Raw genomic sequence first — 21,207 nt, forward strand, 5'->3', positions numbered from 1 at the left:
CCCCTTGTAGGGGTTGATATTATTGTTGCAATGACCAGGAGTTACACACCAGGGAGTGAGGCTTGCACACTTGGCTGAGTTCCTCACTGAGGTTTGCTCTCTTAGCTTGGGTGCTTTACACACCCTGTGTGGGGTTCACACTCTCAGTTGAGGTACACGTCTTCAGGTGCTCGCTGTGGGTTGTTGGGATGCACATATACATGGCTCAACAGAAGTTGTGCTTTCTGGCTATGGTGGGGACTGGAGTTCACACATACTTGGCCATGGTACAGCTTCAGGGATCCCAGGTAGCAGAGCTGCTGGCAGGATCATTCAAATCCCATGTGGTACAGCAGGGGTTTAGACCTGTGGCCATACACTTGCAAGGCAGGTCCTCAAAGCCCCTGCTCTGTTTTTCCAAAGCCCGGGTGATTTTTTTTTTATTTTATTTTATTTTTTTTTTGCTTTTTGGGTCACACTCGGTGATGCTCAGGGGTTACTCCTGGCAGTGCTCGGGGGACCATATGGGGTGCTGGGAATCAAACCCGGGTCGGCCCTGTTGGTTGTGTGTAAGGCAAACACCCTACCCGCTGTGCTATCTCTCCAGCCCCAAGCCCGGGTGATTTTTAATCCTGCAACCAGAAATCCAGCCTATTATAGATTTAGATTCTGCTTTCTTTGTTATAAATAAATACGAGAGTGAGTTCTAGTGGGATTAGGTGATTTGCTTGAAGTCATAAAATAAATACTTTTGGGGGCCAGAATTTGAGTGCTGGTACTTCCACTACTGAACTGACAACTCTGCTAGCCTGCTGTGAACAGAAATTTCTAGTTATAAGCCTGCTGGTTACCATGAAAGTCTCATCAAGTGGGTATGGTGCCGCCAGCAGGTCAATCTGTACCTGTGAGGCGAGTGCATCAGCAGCCTGATGGCGCCTTCAGACTTCCAGATACCCCAAAATTGCTGCCGTGCCTTTGGCCAGTCCCCAAAAACTTGGGGCAAAGTTTACCAAGAAAGTAAACAGCCAAAAGTTAGGCATGTGGGAAACACACCCACAAGCCACCTCTGGCTCAGCTATATAATTGGAGGCATGGCCTCTCTGGTTCCTGATTGCACTGCTTAATGGCCATGATCGCAGAGACTCAGAAACAAATCTGGAAACCCAGCGGCTTTTGGCAGAAATGCGTCCGGTCCCTGCAGTAGGTTACGCCAGCCCAGGTGGGAGTAGGTTTCGTGCCTTAGTCTGTTCCCCCCTGGCAGCTTGGAGGCCACTGGACAGTCAGGTTTGGGCCCACAGTGATGAGACACACAGGGCCTCACGGGATGGGGGTGGAGCCGGTGCTTTCCTTCCCACCCCTATGGGACCCCAAGTCATCGCTAACAAACGGCCTCTCTGGCTCCTGATCAAGCTGCTTAATGGCCTTGATCCCCAGAGACTCAGAAACAAATCTCGAAACCCAGCGGCTATTGGCAGAAATGTGTCCGGACCTCACAGTAGGTTACTGTCGCCGGGCCACCCAAGGGGGAAAAGGGTGTTGTCCCTCCGCCTGCTTCCCCCTGGTGGCTTGGTGTCCGTCATCCTCCAGAGGCCATTGGACAGTCAGGTTTGGGCCTGCAGTGACGAGACATTTTGGGCCTCACAGGATGGGGTGGAGCTGTTCCTGTCCTCCCCACCCCAATGAGACCCCAAGTCATCACTAACAAACGGCCTCTCTGGCTACTGATCAAGCTGCTTAATGGCCGTGATCCCAGAGACTCAGAAACAAATCTCCAAACCCAGTGGCTTTTGGCAGAAATATGTCCGGACCCCACAGTAGGTTACTGTTGCCAGGCCATCCCAGGGATAAAAGGGTGCTGTCCCTCCGCCTGCTCCCCCTTGGTGGCTCGGTGGCTGCCATCCTCCAGAGGCCATTGGACAGTCAGGTTTGAGCCTGCAGTGATGAGACATGTTGGGCCTCACAGGATGGGGGTGGAGCCAGTCCTTTCCTCCCCACCTCAACAGGACCCCAAGTCATCGCCCACGATCCACCTCTCTGGTTCCTGATCAAGCTGCTTAATGGCCATGATCCCAGAGACACAGAAATAAATCTCAAAACCCAGCGGCTATTGGCAGAAATGTGTCCAGACCACGCAGTAGGTTACTGTCACCGGGCCACCCCAGGGGAGAAAGGGTGCTGTCCCTCTGCCTGCTCCCCCTTGGTGGCTCGGTAGCCGCCATCTGTCAGAGGCCTCTGGACAGTCAGGCTTGGACCCGCAGTGATGAGACATGTTGGGCCTCACGGGATTGGGGTGGAGACGGTCCTTTCCTTCCCACCCCAGCGAGACCCCAAGTCATCCCCACAAACCGCTTCTCTGGTTCCTGATCAAGCTGCTTAATGGCCATGATCCCAGAGACTCAGGAGCAAATCTTGGAACCCAGCAGGTTTTGACAGAAATCCCTCCAGATTTAAGTGTTAAAATTTTGGAATTTCAAAATCACGTGGCCACTACTACAGCCATGCAACATCATATGTTATTCATAACCAGCAATAGAAAACGAATTGTCTTCTGTTGCCTTTTCAGCAGATCTGAGTGTTGGAGTAAAATCTCAAATAATAATGGTGGGTCTGGTGTCGAAATCTTGAATGTGATCAAAGTAGAGAGAGAGTAATGTGGAAATTATCTGTCCCACAGGTAGGGGGAGGGTGTGGGGCGGGGGTATACTGGGGTTTTTGGTGGTGGAGAATGGGCACTGGTGAAGGTATGGGTGTTTCATTGTATGACCGAGATTTAGACCCGAAAGCTTTGTAATTGCTCTCACGGTGATTCCATAAATAAAATTATAAAAATGGGGGGAAAAAAAGTCTCATCAAAATATGCCAAAGAGAATTGCAAATTTTATCTAGTAGTTAATTAAGAGGATAGTAGTAAATTACATGAGTAACTTGTGGAACAACTACACTGTGGGTTTTTTTTTCTTTTTCTTTTTTTTTCTCTTTGGGTCCCAGCGGTACAGAGGGGTTCCTCCTGGCTCTGCACCTAGGAATTACTCCTGGTGGTGCTTGGGGGCACCATATGGGATGCTGGGAATCAAACCCGGGTTGGCCGCGTGCAAGGTAAATGCCCTACTCGCAGTGCTATTGCTCCAGCCCCACTTTGATTTTTTTTTTTAAGAAATGTGGTAGAATTTTTGAACTGCAAAATTCTTGCTTTCCAGTATAATTAATTAAATTATTCTTTTATTGACAGATACTGTAGACTTGATGATGATTTAAATCACTATTTCTTCTGTTACTACTGTCTCCATTTTTGTTAGTGAAAACGTGAACTTCCTAAAACACTTTTTAAATTCCTTCTTAATAGTGTTTTCCTTTTCCAATCTAATATAGATATTTTCATGATCTAAAAAACTATAGTACTGGGATGTGGCTCAATGGTAGACTATTTTGCCTTGAATGTATGAGGCACCGGGTTTAATTCCTGGCTGGGGAGGACATCCTAATAAAATGATTCTTTATTTTTACAAAATAAAGCAGGAATGAGGCAGAGAGGTATGACACTTGCCCACCAAGTTTAGTTTCCAGCATTCCATATGGTTGGTTCCTTGGGCACCGTCATTGGGTGTAGCCCCATAACCAAAATAAAACTGAAGAGATAGCTTAAAGTGCACACTTTGAATGCAGGAGGCCTGGGTTCAGTCCCTGACATTGCATATTTCCCTGAATATTGCAGAATGTGCCCCCCCCACCCCCCTGCAAAATACCCAAATTAAAATACTGTAAAAGAAGGGGCTGGAGCGATAGCACAGCGGGTAGGGCGTTTGCCTTGCACGCAGCCAACATGGCCGATACAGGTTCAATTCCCAGCATCCCATATGGTCCCTCGAGCACCGCCAGGAGTGATTCCTGAGTGCATGAGCCAGGAGTAACCCCTGAGCATCGCCGGGTGTTACCCAAAAAGCAAAAAAAAAAAAAAAAACCCTGTAAAAGGAAAGAAAGCCATGGTTACTCTCTATATTTCTTTGTTTTCACTTCTTTAGTGTCTGTAGTATCTATCATGTGTGGAATAAAAGTAACAAAAGCAGACAAACCAAACACAATGAAAGGATCAGCCAGGTAGGTAACTCAGTGGTGGAGTGCATACATGAGGTTGTGGGTTCTGTTCTGTGCACCAAATAGATACCCTGAAGACAGCAAAAATAAGTCTGAGACAAAGAAAAAATATCTGGTGGTTTCCAAAGAGGAAAAGGAAATGGGGATGGGGGGAGAGGAGAATGATGTTTTAAAAAACCCACTGGAATGCTAGTGAGAGCTGTAGCGGTACAGCATTCAGGACTAAATAAAAGCAAAATAAACTCCTATGAATGTGATAGGGTTTTTAGTTTATTTATTCATTTATTTTAAATTACAGAAGGCATCTGAACTTTTGAAATGAGCCATGAGGTTGGGTACTAAGTGTTTTTTTTTTAAATATTCACCTGTTCTCATATCATCTGATACTGCCTAGGGACAGGTATGTAAGATTATTTACCAGACCTTGGCCTCTGAGTAGATCCAGACTTGAATAATAAGCCTGCTGTTTACTGATTTCACCTTGAGCAGATTACTCAAAGTGAATCTTAGCTTCCTGTCTGTAGATGTATAACAGATATGATAGATGTAAATACTTGGTGGGATATGTAACTAGTTCCTCAATTTTTCTTGCACTCTCCTCCACTTTTATAATAAAGTATTTCAGTAAGCCCAATGAACCATAGATAGGGAACTATAAGATATAAAAGTATTGATTGATATTTTTCATTTTGCTCTCAAAGATGTACATATAGCATAGTACATGAGGAGCACTAGAAAAGGGATAGGAGTCCGTCTATTAGAGTATATATAAGAAAAGAACATTGAAGATGGAACCAGCATGAGAGTACCATGGGTAAGGTGAGTTCTTTGCATGCAGCCAATTTTCTCCCCATTCCATATACACATATGTATACAAAGCTTTATTCTGGTTCTAGGTAGCACTGGCATTTCTGAGTAGTTTATTAAACCTCATAAAAAAAAAAGCCTGGAGGATATTTTTCCATGTTTCATGCCCAAGGCTCTGTGCTTTGGGCATGTCACCCCTGATGGTGATGAGGGGACCCTTAATGTGGTGCTGTGGATTTGAACAGGGGTCTACAGGTTGCAGTGCAAATGCCTTGACTATACTATCTTTCCTCTCTGGCTTCTCTGTCACCTCGATTAACTACTGTTATCATATACTCAGCACCTTCTCAGCATGCTTAATAGTGGGTACTTCACAGAAGGCCATTTCTTACCTTGTGTGTCATCTGCACAGGGAAGTTAACCAGTACTGGCCGGCTCTCTGAATTCAACAAAGGGTGTGTCTTTCAAATGATCCTTCTGACCTTCCAAAATTGACTCTTTAGCTATACTAGTTTTTGTTGTTGTTAATTAGAAGAACTCTTTGAATCTTCACCTTCTAGGGAGGTCAATTTTGCATTTAATCTCTATTGATATTTGGAAGATAGCATCAGTGATTTGTTTCTGACAATAATCACTTTCAGAAATAGAATTGTAAATAAAGCAATTTGAGAGATCTGGCCTCCTTATCTGAAAAATTTTTTCCTGCCCACTGGAGACTGTATCGGGAAAGTTTACTGGGATTTTCATTTTCAGGAATTAAACTTGAGTATGTGTATTACTTATGACTTTCTGCTCTTTTGGACATTAAATATGAAAACAGGGACTGGAGAAGGTAGTAGAGCAAGTAGGGAATTTGCCTTGTTTGTGACTGACCCAAGTCATCAAGTGATCATTTGCACTCCATATGGTCCCCTGAACTGTCAGGAGTGATCCCTGAGCAGTTCTGGGTGTGGCCCAAAATCTAAATTAAAAAAAAAACTCTAATGACTTAATAGCAGCTATTAAAAGGATTAGATTGGAGATGAGCTACTGCTTAAGAAGGGCAGACTTTGAAAGGTTTCTTGAGGCTCTAAAATATGGAGAAACATGAAGCCATTAGGACAAACAGAGGGAGTGTTAAGAAACAGAAAGATACAGAATCAGGAATGGAATACAAAAACCTGAAGGTGAAAGAGTATAAGGCAACTTTTCTTTTCATATTGGTCACTAAAATCGTCACAAAAGATACTATAGCATGAACATTTCTATGACATGCTGAATGAAGTATTATAAACAAATAATGCAGTGTTCTGTTTATATCTAATGAATCAGCAACTTTTGTTTGTTTTTGGGTCACACTCCAAGGTGCTTAGAGTTTATTCCTGGCCCTGCACTCAGGAATCACTCCTGGTGGGCTCATGGAACAGTATGTGATGCTGGGGATCAAACCCAGGTCAGCTATGTGCAAGGCAAGTGCTTTACCTGCTGTGCTATTTCTCTGACCCCCTAAACAAGCAATTCTTAATTAATATTTTTTTATTCTGTATCTTAGCATATAAACCTTTGCCAAAGCCACAGTTATGTATATCAAGGATGATTGGAAATTTGCCATTTTTTCTAAGTGTTTTTTTTTTAATAATAATTTTACACATACATTGATGGTTTTAATCTTTCTTTTTTGAAGTGGCCAGAGTGTAGTACATCAGGTAGGGTGCTTATCTTGCATGCAGGTTCAAGCTGACCCCAGCACCATATATGATCCCTGAGTACCACTAGGAATTAGCTTCAAGCATAGTTGAAATTTTGTGAAGCACGATAGGTTTTGTTGAAACTGTAGGGGCCAGAGTGACCGTAGGGTATTTCCCTTGCACACAGCCGAATAGGTTTTGATCCCTGGCACCCACCCAATATGGTACCCTGAGCCTGCTAGGACTGATCTCTGAGCATAGAGTCAGGAGTAAATTCTGAACTACACCGGGTAAAAAAAAAAAATGTGAGGGGAGAAAAAGGGAAAGTGTGTGTTAAAGAGAGAGTATAGGCTTCTCCAGAGTGGAAGTCGGCAAGCAAAGAAGCAGATAAACAAGTAGATGATGTGTTCAAAGAAGAACACCAACGTGAAGCGCAAGCCTAAAAAAATTTTTTTGGGTGTGATAGTTTTCTTTAGAATAGTGGAAGGAGGGAAAGAAAGTACACCTGATTGATTGTGATGCTGGTAGCAGAGAATGTACTTCAGTGACTAATTTTAAACCTTTATTAAAATGGTCTATTCTATCTAGAATTATAACCAGAACTCTAACTGAAATGCTTTTTGTGCACAGAAAATTTCATATTGTCATTTTTGCTTTAGCATAGATGATTTTTCTGAAAATAACAATCACTTGTGAATGTGACTAATAAAAGATTTGTATGTGATAGCGCGGGTGGGGGGAGTCATGTGGGACAGCATTCTTCTGGAGATTATTTGCAGGTCACTCTATTACATTATAACTTTGTTTCTGTCCACTTGAATAGTACACTCTGTTTTTCTGCTTATTTAGCCTGCATTTGTTAGAGTACCAGCTGTCAAATGCTGCAAGCCTTAGAGATGCACAGATATAATAAATTCCTGCCTTACAAGACTTCAGTCTTCAAAAAAAACTAAATAGTTCCATAATATCTACTTGAATACTCTTTTTCTGCTTGTTTATTTAGCATACATTTATTAGAGTACCAGTTATCAAATAACTGCAAGCATTAGGGGTGAAAATATAGAACAAATTCCTACCCTTCACAGAACAAAACAAATAGTCCCATATAACAATTTTGTTTCTATCCACTTGAATACTTTGTTTTTTCTGCTTGTTTATTTAACTCATATTAGAGTAGCAGTTTTATTAGAGTGTCAGATGCTGCGAGTGTTAAGGATAGGAAAATATAACAAATGCCTGCCTTTCAAGAAAACAAAAACCCAAACAGTCCTGTATATAACTTTGTTTCTCTCTACTTGAGTACTTTAATTTTTCTGCTTGTTTATTGAAGTATCAGTCCTAAGATGTTAGGGAAAGATAAATTCCTGTTCTAGATTTTTAAAAGATTGAACTTTTTTTGAAAATTTTTTATTTATTGAATCACCGTGAGAACAGTCACAAAGCCTTTCAGTTTAAGTCTCGATCAGTCATACGGTGATCAAACACCCATCCCTTCACCAGTGCACATTTTCCACCTCCAAGGACCCCAGTATACCCCCCCCCACTTCTCCCCTGCCTGACTTCCACTCTACTCTCTCTCTCTACATTTCATTTTCATTTCATTTCATCATCCTGTTATTCGTCGATTGCCTCGAGCAGGCCCCAGTAACGTCTCTTTCATCCTAACCCTGAGATTATATTCAAGGCTCTTTAGGAGAATGAGACCCATCATTGTTACTGGTATTTGGCATATTTGGTACGCCACGGGGAGTTTGCCAGACTCTGCCCTGTGGGCAGGCTACATTCGATAGCCTGCAAGATTGTCCAAAGTAGGAATGAGATAATAAGATGTCATAAAAAGATGTCCTGATAAGATGTAGCACGGCCGCATTTGCGGCTGCATGGTTCCGGGAGCTGGATTTTATAGTCTCTGAGTCTTGGCCGTTGATGGGATTACACGGCGCCAGGGGGCCAGGTGGTGGGTGTGACCCCCGCCTACTGGAATTTGGAGGATCTGGGTGGAGGATGCTCGACTCCAATCCGAGTAGGCTTGGAGATCTTGGCCCTGGAACCCGCGTGGAATTTGTCCCTCTGCCAGTACCTTCATGTGTGCGGAGAGTGGTCTCAGCATGGTGGTGGCTGGTCCTGGAGGTCTTTGGCTGCCGGAGCCCTGGTCGGGGCGGGGAGGAAAGCTCAACCCGCTCCCCTCCAAGGGGCCCCGGCAGGGAACAGCCAGGCGCGGGGGCAGAAGACTGCACCGTTCTCGTCCGGGAGCTGGATTTTATAGTCTCTGAGTCTTGGTCGTTGATGGGATTACACAGCGCCAGGGGGCCAGGTGGTGGGTGTGACCCCCGCCTACTGGAATTTGGAGGATCTGGGTGGAGGATGCTCGACTCCAATCCGAGTAGGCTTGGAGATCTCGGCCCCGGAACCCGCGTGGATTTGTCCCTCTGCCAGTACCTTCATGTGTGCGGAGAGTGGTCTCAGCATGGTGGTGGCTGGTCCTGGAGGTCTTCGGCTGCCGGAGCCCTGGTCTCTCTCTACATTGATCACATTCAATATTACAACAAAAGACCCACCATTATTACTTGGAATTTTCCCCAACAATCAGACCTGCCAAAAAGACATCATTAGATAATTTGTTTTCTATTGCTGATTATGAAGAGCATATGATGTCACACGGCTGCTATTGCGGCCACCCGATATTGGATTTCTGATGTTCTAGTAATAAGTCTGGAGGGATTACTGCCAAAAGCCGCTGGGTTCTGAGATTGGTTTGTGTGCCTCTGGAATCATGGTCATTCAGGAGCCTGAGGAGGCGTTCATGGGCCTTGTCAGGGTGGGGAGCAGGGCCGGTTCCACCCACCATCTTTGTGAGGTCTCGTGTGCAGTCTCTAGCTGTTCATTAGGCTCTGAAAGATAGTGGCCACCATGTCCCGGCCGCCAGGGGCAAAAGGTGGAGGGACAAACACCCACCGCTCCCAGGGTGGCATGGCGCCATAGTTTAATGCACAGTCCAGATGCATTTCGGTTGGGCATCATATTTTGCTTGGATTTTCCCACCACCATTCGCCTGCCTTCCAGGAACTGACACTAGATAATTTACTTTCTATTGCTCACTTTTCATATCAGGAAAGGCAGCTTTCGCGGCCATGTAGTTCGGAAGAATAATCCTGGTGCCCACATACTGGAGCCATGCTCGTAGAAGCTCATGGTCACTGGGATTCCATTTGGAGAAGGCGGGGAGACAGCACCTGCCCTATCTGGAACCTCCTGGCAATATTGGTTTGTTACCAGCTGGAGAATTCTCCAGGTGTTGTGGAGCCCCACCCACCAGTTTTCATCACTGCTGTGTGCCTTTTTTTTTTTATTTAAGTTTTAGTCACTGTGAAGTTACAAAGTTATTTATGATTGGGTTTCAGGCATATGATGTTTCAACATGGTCCTTTCACCAAGTTTCCATTTACACACACACACACACACACACACACACACACACACATAAACACACACACATTTGCTTCCCACCCACTGTCTATTAGGAGAGGCGGGTTTTTTTTTTTTTTAAAGACATTTTGTGGTTGGGGCTGGAACAATAGTACAGGGGGTAGGGCAGCAGGTAAGGCATTTGCCTTGCACATGGCAGACCCTGGTTCGTTTCCCAGCATCCCATATGGACCCCCAAGCACCGCCAGGAGTAATTCCTGAGTGCAAAGCCAGGAGTAACCTCTGTGCATCACTGGTGTGACCCAAAAAGGGGGGGGGGGGGGGGGGAAAGACACTTTGTAGTCAGTTACAGTACTGTTGCTGATAGGTTTTCATACATAACACTTTAACACCTTTCAGCACCATCTCCTTCCAGTTGAACGCTTTCCTCCACCATAAACATTTCCCCCTCCTTGTCTTATCTCCCAGCCCCCTCAAGTGGCAGGTTCTTACTTGACTTCCAGTTCTCATGTTCATTTTCATTGCCTTCGGGTATTTGTTATTTGACTATTGTTTCCTTATGTTCTGTGTATGAGAGAGATCATTCTTTGTCACTCTCTTTCCCCTACTTCATTCAGAATGATGCTCTCCAGTTTCCTTCATGTAGCAGCAAATATTATGACTTATATTCTCATGACCGAGTAATATTCCATTGTGTGTATGTACCATAATTTCTTTATTCGGTCAGCCTTTCTTTTTCTTTCTTTCTTTCTTTCTTTCTTTCTTTCTTTCTTTCTTTCTTTCTTTCTTTCTTTCTTTCCTTCCTTCTGTGTGTGTGGGGGCCACACCTGGTGGTGCTCAGCAATCCTGGCCCTGCACTCTAGAATTACAGTGCTTGGGGAACCATATGGGATGCTGAAGATCAAACCTGGGTCTGCCGCTTGCAGAGCAAGCACCTTACCCACTATGCTATCAGCCCTATCCAGTCATCTATTCTTGGACTTAGATTGTTTCCAGATTTTGGCTATCGTGGATAGTGTTGCAAAGAACATAGGGATGCCAATGTCTTTTTTCCATTTTGTTTTTGGGACCTCGGTGTATATTCCAAGAAATGGGGTTTCTGGGTCATATAGAAGCTCAATTACTAGATTTTTTAGAAACGTCCATATTGTTTTTCAGAAAGGTTGGACCAGTTGACATTCCCACCAGCAGTGAATGAGAGTCCCTTTCTTCCTGCATCCACTTCATTGGTTGTTCTTTTTCTTTTTGATGTGTGCTAGTCTCTGCAGTGTGAAATGTTATCTTGTTTTGATTTGTATCTCCCTGATTGTTAGTGATAGAGAACATTTTTTTCATGTACCTTTGGTACATGAAAATATAAACGTTTGTATTTCTTCTTTGAGGAAGTTTCATTCATTCTCATTTTTTGATGGGGTTGGATGTTTTTTTCTTGTGAAATTCTACCAGTACCTCATATATCTTTGATATTAACCTCTTATCAGGTAAGTGTTGAGCAAATAATTTCTCCCATCTTGTGGGCTGTAAAAGACTGAACTTTGAAAGAGTTCAGTGTTTTCAAACAAGCAAGCAAACAAAAACCCAATCTGTTTTACTATATTCAGATTAAGTCAGTTCCCAGGTGTCAGCAAGTATATTCCAAAGCAGAAACTCTCAGTCTCAGCACTGACGGACAGCCGACTCTCCAGAGGAGCATTTATGGAATGGTTAGCATTATTTCTAACCAATACTGGACCCTCTTTTCCAAAACATCTCCAGACATTGTCACATGTTTCCTGGGTTAGAGATCTAGACAAGAAGTGGATTTTATATGTTACGGGCAAGGAACTTTTTATAATAGTTTTCAACACTTAAACACAAAACTAGCAAATGTAATAAAAATAACCTAGGTTTGTCACATAGTACTTAACATTCATATAACTTCTCAAAGAATAATACACAATATTATAACTCTAATTACAACTAAGTATTTTCATTTGGATGTCTGTAAGATCTCTAATACACAAAGTTACTGTGTGTATAAAAATAATCTATTGCTTTCACAGGAACTTCACTGAAACAACAATCAGTAAAGTAACTGGAAAGGGCTAGTCTACTTTTAATAAAAACCTGAGGTGTTTTCTTTTTTTTCTTTAGGTTTTTTGTACCTACGTTTACCCCTTTCTTGTCAACAATAAAAATAATTTCATTTCCTTAGTGACTATCCTGGTAGCTTTCAGAATGTTTTCTTTGTTCTTGAATCATAAGAGTAGGATTTTGTTACTTTATATTTTAAGCAGTAATTTATTTTATTTGTATATAATTGGAGGTGGTGATGGTGGTGTTTGTATACTTGGCTAAAGTGCATGGTAGGTTTCATCTGTGGTGCCAGAGATCACACTTGGTATTGCCAGGGTTCACACCCAGCAGTGTGGGGCACTGCCGAGGATGGAACTGGGAGTCTCACACATGCAAGGAGAGAATTTTAAGTAAATTTCACAAATCCATACTTTACTCAAACTGCTTTTGTATCCTCCTTACAGAATTTCCGTGCCTCTCAAGAATTTTAATTCACCATGGATAATCTATCTTCAGCAGAAATTCAGCTGAGGGCTAACCAGGTGACTGATGAGGTAAGTGTTTACTTGGAATAAGAAATTCTCTTCCAGTTTTGTAGTGAAAGGGGAGAACCTTTGTTTTTGTTTAGGGACCACAACAGAGGTATACAGGCCACTGCCGGTGTTGCTTGGGACCATGCAGTGCTATAAATCAAACCCAGGATCCCGCCACACAAAGTTCATCTCATGTTTCTGTGGCCTGACAGGCCTTCTTTGAAAACCTTTTCTACTCAGGTATCAAAGAATGCATTTCCCCTGCAGTGCAACTGCTAGCTACTTAAGTTTTATTCCTCTTTATCAATTTTTGGTGTTTGGGCCACACCTGGTGGTGCTCAGGGTCTGATCCCACCTTGGTGTTCAGGGATTCTTCCTGAAAGTGTGGTGTTCAGGGGACCTCGGAGTGCTGGGGAATGAACTGAACCTTCTGCCTGCTATGCGAGCCATCTCCTGACCCTGCTATGTTTTTTAGAAGACTAAAACTCTGTTTTTTTACCCCTTAGTCTCTGGAAAGTACAAGGAGAATCCTTGGTTTAGCTATTGAGGTAAGAACATGTTCTTAAGTAAGTATGGAAATTGTCAGGATTGGATCAATTAGGTGTTATTATTTGATTCAGTGGTGTAATTGTCAGACCATGTAAACATTATTGATCCTCTTTGTTCCCTTTGGCAATATTGGAATATGACAGGGAGGATCCATTAATCATGAGCTTATAACTTAATTGGAATGCGAAAGTTAGTATGTTAAAGAAAGTCTCTTGATTTTGGGATATTGGGTTGGTTTTTTTGTGGTTTTTTTTGTTTGTTTTTTTTTGGTCTCTATTCCTCTGAGAACTTAGGTTGCTGAATGAGCCTCTCTTGCTGTCTGTCAGGTCTTGTAGGTTTTGTTTCTTTAGTTTTTGATATGTCGTGATATCAAATTTTTCCCCCTTCTTTTAGTCTCAGGATACAGGAATCAAGACTATCACTATGCTGGATGAACAAGGGGGTGAGTTGAAGCTATTGGCAGAAATTCCTCATTTGACTTATGAAGCCAGAAAGCCTCTTTCAGATCAACTATGTATAATATTCAGCTACATATTAAAACATCATACATACCTTTGGGTATGCTTTCCCTTTGTAAGATAAGATTAATTTGTTTGTTTTCCTTCTGATTTGAATTAAATTATTTGAATTGAATATTTGAATTGAATTAATAATTTAGTCATAATTAGTACATTAGATTTTATAATATTCTTGCATTGTTTTCAAAAATCAAGGTAAGTAAGTTTTCAAATAGATCTAGGATCCAACGCAGAAAGATTGCATGTAAGGTGAGGTTGGAAACATACATTTATTTGAGTTAGCCTTGTGAAATATGGTCTAGTTTTTATTCGTCTTGTGATGACCTGTTCAGTGATAGAAATGCTAGGGATCTAGATCTGATTATGGTCAAAGTATATTAATTTGATTGCAAGGATGTTCAAGCCTCACATTTTTCTTGTATACAAATTTATTTTAGAAAAATTATTCTACAACAAAATTAAAATTAAAAGGGGTCAGAGCAATAGTTGCTGGGAGTGTGCTTGCCTTACATGCAACCTACTGGGGTTAGATCCTGGCACCCTATACAGTCACCTGAGCAACTGTCCAGGAGTAATTTGTGAGTGCAAAGCCAGGAGTAAGCCCTAAGTATTGCTGGGTGTAACCCAAAAACTAAAACAGAAGAAAAAAATACAAGAGAGAGAGAGATAGAGAGAGAGAGGAAGAAGGAGGGAGGGAGAAAAAGAGAGAGAAGCAAGAGAAAATTTTTCAAAAAAGAAAGAAAAATCATTCTACAGTAAGAGATCAAGTGCCTCAGGATCCATATGTGAAAGACTGTTTCACACTGGATAATATGTCATACCTCGGCACTAGTTCAGTCACTACAGTGCATCATTGTTGGATTTAAGGATGAAGCTTTCTGCTCCATAATAATAGTGTTTTCTGGTTGATACTGTGGATATAACACAAAATTTAACTTTAACAACTTATTCTTAGAACAACTAAACCGTATAGAAGAAGGCATGGACCAAATAAATAAAGACATGAGAGAGGCAGAGAAGACTTTAACAGAACTCAACAAGTGCTGTGGCCTTTGTGTCTGCCCATGTAATAGGTGAGTTGATATATAGGATCATTTTGAATAGGTTCTTTTAAAAAGTAAATTTAAGAGTGTCCTCTTTCCCTAACCTCCCACTTTTCCAGTAAGGTCAAATGTGTGACTAGTCCTTAACTAAGGAATTTCGTTTGATCAATTATTTCTCCATCAGGTATGAGAAACTTTTAAGGTAAATGATCACTGAAAAAACTGTGACTTAAAATGGATAAATCCTTGAAGTCTCAATTTCAGTTTTTAATAATAAAATGGGAGGGAAATGTACATGTGGATAATACAGAACAGGATGGAGATGGTGTCTTTTTCTTTTAAAAATGGAATATTTTAAATATATATTATATACTACATATATATTATATATACTGTGGAAGGCAAAATGAGGGATAGCTAGGAAAGTAAAAAGCTTGAATCCTATCTTCAAAGGACTTTGCATGTGATTGGTTATATGAGAAAGAATAGCAAGAAGTGAAAAATAAGTACATCCTGTGTTAGGTCTTTTGATTCAGATTAAAGTTAAGTTTATAGAATTGATAAGTATTGGTTTAGAGAACATATTATAGAAGTAGGGCTTGGGGTCACAGTCTAATTAGAAGAATTTGGATGGACATAAAAGAACTGGGAGAACATTTCCTTTCCTATGAAAGATTTAATTTATATAAAAACTAAAGAGGAACTTGATTTACTTGATTTAAGCTTCAGGATTCATACAGCTGAGAATTGGAAATAAGTAATGCATAGGCTGTCAAGGAACTTGGGTGTCAGAATAAATGGTTAGTAGATTGGAGTGGAGCTTATATATGTTCAGGGAACTTTTTAGGAACCTTTTGTAGTATAGGCCTGTGACGTAAGTCCTTACTGAGATATGATTAGATGTGACTCATATAATTTTGTTGCATATCAAACATGAAGCAAGACTCAACTAAGAATGGGAATTTAAGTCTGTAGTAAATTCAGAGTAAAAGCCTTCATACTGTGTTTGGTGTATGGGATTATGCTTGTTAAAAAACTATTTTTGGTGAGTCTAAAATATTTAAATTACTTTTCTTGGAAAGACCAAACTTATTGTGGTGACAAATATTCACACCAAGATAGATTTGGATTAAGGCAATTAACTATCTTCTTTCCTTTTGTAGAGGAGTTCATCTTTGTTTTTGAAAGTAATTAACAGGTGCCAGATTACTAGCTTAATTGGCGGAACTGAGTTTAGGCTTTGCATACAGTGTTCTCAGTTTGATTCTCCACCTTGACTCTGGCCTCAGAAACCAAAAATATAACAGAATAACTTGAAACTTCAGTGAAAGATCAGTGTGTAGAGATTGAATGACATCTTACTGATGATAGGTCCTTAGTCTTGTATTATTCTAATATCAATGAGAAAAAAACAGTCCTGCCAATTCTGAAACAGTATTATCAGAGGTTTGCTTTCATTTTATCTTGCTTCAAAAAAATTCTGTTTCCACAAACTTGTTGATGATAAGTGAGGGTTTTCTATATTCTTTTTTTTTTTTTTTGCTTTTTGGGTCACACCTGGCGTTGCACAGGGGTTACTCCTGGCTCATGTGCTCAGGAATTACTCCTGGCAGTGCTCAGAGGACCATATGGGATGCTAGGAATCGAACCTGGGCCAGCCATGTGCAAGGCAAACGCCCTACCTGCTGTGCTATGGCTCCAGCTCCTGCTATATTCATTTTTAAAGATCGTTATAAGCTTTACTCCTTCCAGCTGTCTCAGCTGGTGTAGAAAACCAAGAGTAGAAGACAGAGTTCTACAGATTTCAGCATTTTCAGCATTTTACTCCTTGTCAACCTAAATTTGTCAACCTATTTAGATTTTTGTTGACTCTGCAGCAATGTGGGGATTTATTATTATTATTATTATTATTATTATTATTATATTTGGCTTTTGGTGTCACACCAAAAGTTTAAGAGTTACTCCTAGCTTTGCACTCAGGAATTATTCCTGGTATTGCTCAGGAGAACCATATGGGTCCCCATAAATATGGGATGCTGGGGATTGAACCTGGGTCGGCTGCATGCTAGGCACTATACTATCACTCTGACCCCAAAATGCAGGGTTTTTAAAAAAAATTTTTTTGTTTTTGTTTTGGGTCACAGCCAGCAATGCTCAGTGGTTTCTCCTGGCTCTGCACTCAGGAATTATTCCTGGTGGTGCTTAGGGGACCATATGGGATGCTGGGGATTGAACCCAGATTGGCTGCATGCCCGACCCACTGTACTATTGCTCCAGCCCAGAAATGCATTTTCAATAACTGTGATTTGTTAATCAGAATTTCTCAGGTTACTTTAAGCAAACAAGTCACAATTGTATGAATTAGTTGGTCCAAATTAACAATGTGCACACTTATTTGTGCCTTTTTCTTTGTTGTTCTGTGTACTCTCTTGGAAGGGTTAAAGAGGAGAAAAGGCAAATGGATGAATTTTTGAAAAATCAGTTATGAAGAGAACAAGAAGGAATATCTTCCTAGGATCAAGAAAAATCAGCCCAAGTCAGGAAATGATAAGCAGAAGATCACTGATTCCTAAAATGGTTTAAGATCACAGAAATTTCCCCCATCAAATTAATGAAGGAAATGGAGCTACAGAAATATTAATTTAAAGTTATTTTTGTGTTTCCCAAGCAATCATAGGCAAAATTTTCTTGGATACTGGTAAGAAAAAAAAATGTAGTGTATTGGGGATGGAGTGATAGCACAGCGGGTAAGCCGTTTGTCTTGCATGTGGTCGACCTGGGTTCAGTTCCCAGCATCCCATATAGTATCCCGAGCACTGCCAGGAGTAATTCCTGAGTGCATGAGCCAGGAGTAAACTCTGTGCATCTCCAGGTGTGACCCAAAAAGAAAAAAAAAAATTGAATATTGTCCTGAAGCAACGTTTTAGCCTCTGAACTCAGCAGAACTGTTTTAGCGGGTCAAGAGAGAAAGGTGGAGTACAGGGACTCCTGAACTGGTAACAGTTGTTCCCTGAAGTAGAGAGAAATGTCCCACTTTCACTTGCCTCTTCAGTCTGTGACTTAGTTACATATATGGTTACCTAGTTTGGAGACAAATTACTATTTCTCAATACCACTTACTAGAGAAGTTCAAAATTTAGTCTCATAGGCTTTCTACCATTCCAGTATGATATGGTTGGAGTATAAAAGCTGTGGCTAATGTACATGCTAATTTATAGTTTACTCAACAGTTGTTTCCTCTGTCCTACTCACTGAATATACAAAGATAATAACTTTGGTACCACTTGTTTTACTTTTCATTACTACTTTTTTGTGTCCCTCTCCTGATACACAGTAGGTATTTAATAAATGTTGATTGATTATTCTAGAAGCATTTTGTATTATGGGAGAATTAAGATTTTAAAAATTAAAGTATAAATGAAATATATGGTAAAAGTAATTAAGGAAAGCATGACTGTTTCATAATTTCTCCATTAGTATTTATGTTTTCTTCATATGAATTTTTATAATTTTAGGAAAGAGTGTCATCAGACAGATATTAGGAAAAGTGTACTATGGTTTAATAGTTTTCTTGATTTTCTCTTTAGATTCTCAGATGTTGGTGGTTTCTGTGAAACCAGGCAGGAATTTTAATGTATTATTTTGAAAACTTGGAATTGTGTCTGTTCTGTTTGACTGGCATTCACTGTTTTCTGCATTTCATTCTCTCACCTAATCTCTTCCTTTCTAATCTGCTTACTAAAATAATGAAGATTTAACATCAGAAGCCGAGCTCAGTAACTGATCAAAGGGAAGTTTAAGATGCAGTCTTGTGGCGCAGTTTGGGCTGTTAACCTGCTTCTAAAGGTGATCCTTCAAATGGCTTTTCTGTGCATGTGCATGGATTTTGTGGATGCTGAAGACTGTCTTGAACCGTGTTGTGATGTGGTGTAAAATGAATCTGTTCTTGTTGATCTTGGGATCGTGGGATTTTCCAAAAGTTGAACTTGGCAAAAAGGTATTTTAATTTACACTAATGCCTTTTTACTGAGATGTCTGATTACTAAGATTTAGCGACATAATATTTAAGATTATGAAAATAGAAATCTCCCTGAAGTTTCTTATGATGTTCTAAGTTGATATTTATAAAGATTTGTTATATTCTAATTATGAGCATAGAAAAGTAATTGAACTGAAATCCCATCTCTCTCAGGACTTTGATTTTTGTTTTGCCTGTCACCCATAGTGATGTTCAGGGTTCCATTAGAGCCACCCTAGTGGGGAACCATACGGTTCTGGAGAGTGAACCTGGGGATCTCAAACATGCCAAGTACATACTCTTCTGCCTGAGCCACATCCCCAGCCCCTCTTCTTACAACTTTTATTCCAGCATCCTATCTTGCATTTAGTTTCCCTACTGCTTTCGGTTCAGGAATCAATGTTTTCTCTCCCTCCCTCTCTCTTTTTCTCTTCCTCTCCCTCCTTTCTTCCACTTCTTCCCTTATTCCTTCCTCCCTCCCTTCTTTCCTGTTCTCTCTCTTTCTTTTTTTTTCTTTTTTGGTCACACCCTATCATGCATGGGGATTACTCCTGGCTCTGCACTCGTGGTGGTGCTCGGGGGACCATATGGGATGCTGAGAACTAAATCCGGGTTGGCCACATTCAAGGCAAATGCCCTACCCGCTGTACTATAGCACCAGCCCTTCCTGTTTTGTTTTTCTCTCTCTTCTTTATTTTCTTTCCCTCTTGTGCTTTCTCTCTTCCTGGATTTTGGGCCAGCGGTGATTAGGGGCTACTTCTGACTTGTGTTCAGTGGTCTTTCCCAGCGGAGCTGGGTGACCATTCATACTGGGAATCAAATTTCTGGACCTTCTGCATACAAAGCATGTGCTCAGCCCAATTGAGTGATCTCTCTAGCCTCTGAGAATTAAAGTTTCCCGTATGAAAGTATTCATTCTGATATTTGGATTCCCTGTAGGTGAGAGTTTAAGAGTACTACCAAATTGAGAAATTAATCACCAGTTTAATCATCATTATCATTTGTAATATGGTATAATATATTTAAAATGTGACAATATCGATGGAGAAATAGATAAAGGGGGTAGATCACACGTTCTGCATTCATGAGGCTTGAGTTCAGTCCTGAGCATCAAGCCAAGGGTAGCTCCTGAGCAATGCTGGGTGTGGCCCCAAAAGGGCAGGGGATGGAAAGTTGCCATGTTTAGATCATCTCCTTTTTTTTGACAGTATGTAGACATTGAACCCAGGGCCTCAAATATACTAGGTATATGCCCTGCCTTTGAACCATATTCACATCCCTTTTGTCAAAAATAAGGGTGTTTCTCTCTTATTACATATATGTACACTATTTTATCTAATTTCTTGTGGAATTACACGTGTTATCTTGTGATTTAATGTAGATGTAATATAGAGCTAACCAGCTAACCAGTCTTAATCTTTGTGGAAGCTAATGACTCTGGTAAACTTACCGTTTATTGTAATGTTTGATTCTTTGATTTTGGATCTTTATGGAACTTCAAAAGTTACTGTTAAATACTTGAAATATAATAAATATACACATATATGTATACACACATATACACATATATATGTACCCGTTGTTTCCCTCTTTTTTTTTCTTCTGGTACTAGGGATAACCCAGAGCTTACACATGCAAGACAAATGCTCTGTGATGAATTAAAAACTCTGAGCTATATCTGTTGTTCTTGATTTCCCTTTTCATCTTTCCCGCAGTCTGATCATCAAACACATTCATTAATTATGGTAATATTTATTTTGTCCTTTTTTCCCTTTGATAGGAAAATTATACCTTATATTGGATTTTTTGCTGTTTTTATTCGCTTAGTACTAATGCCCACCAAAAGTAGAAAAAGCAGTCCTCCAAGGACTACCAGAAATGATCCCGGAGGACAGAGACAAGAATAAGTCTTGAGCACTGCTGGGTGCCGTGCCTGCTCCCCCTCCCCACCCCCAAGAAAGGTAGAAAAAAATTAAGTGTATTTTTCTCCCTTGGTCTTTTTTTGAGGTGACACCTGATGGTGCTCAGGGCTTACTCCTGGGCCTGTGCTTGGGAATCACTCCTGGGGGGTTTTCAAGGGAGCTGGGAATCTAACTGCAGGAGGCCACATGCAAGGCAAGTGACCTCCTTGCTGAGCTATTACTCCAACTCTTCACTTTCTAATTTTGAATGAAGTATGTAGGAAAAAGTGATAAGTAACCATTATTATATTCCAAAAATTAATGTTAAAAAATCACTATTCGATTGTTCTGAACTGACATGGATAAGCCTAGCTTTCCAAATGGAGTTCTTATAATAAAATTGATCAGAAATTTGCTAAGGATTTCTTTGTTTTATGGGCCATTCATAGCGGTATTCAGGTGCCATATGGTGCTGGGAGCTTGAACGCAAGACCTCACATGTGTAAGATGTACTGTGCCACGTCCCAGTTTCCTGTTTTGTTGTTATTTGGTTTTGGACCACACTTATCAGTGTGCTTAGGAATCACTCCTATTGGACATTGGGGGATCATAGGGGTTT

At 40.9% G+C, this 21,207-nt stretch overlaps 1 protein-coding gene across 1 annotated transcript in view; it reads left to right on the forward strand.

The window, feature by feature from the left end:
* The window catches only part of SNAP23 (synaptosome associated protein 23), a 47,764-nt gene that overhangs the window by 16,416 nt on the left and 10,141 nt on the right, over positions 1 to 21,207 (forward strand). The window contains exons 2-5 of the mRNA XM_056134285.1: positions 12,491 to 12,580; positions 13,066 to 13,107; positions 13,502 to 13,550; positions 14,582 to 14,699. Of these exons, the coding sequence (XP_055990260.1) occupies positions 12,524 to 12,580; positions 13,066 to 13,107; positions 13,502 to 13,550; positions 14,582 to 14,699 (266 nt within the window). The 5' untranslated portion in view covers positions 12,491 to 12,523. The remainder of the gene's footprint in view (positions 1 to 12,490; positions 12,581 to 13,065; positions 13,108 to 13,501; positions 13,551 to 14,581; positions 14,700 to 21,207) is intronic.

This window comes from Sorex fumeus, unplaced genomic scaffold, assembly GCF_029834395.1.
Source record: "Sorex fumeus unplaced genomic scaffold, SorFum_2.1 ptg000098l, whole genome shotgun sequence".
In the NCBI taxonomy this organism is placed as follows: Eukaryota; Metazoa; Chordata; class Mammalia; order Eulipotyphla; family Soricidae; genus Sorex; species Sorex fumeus.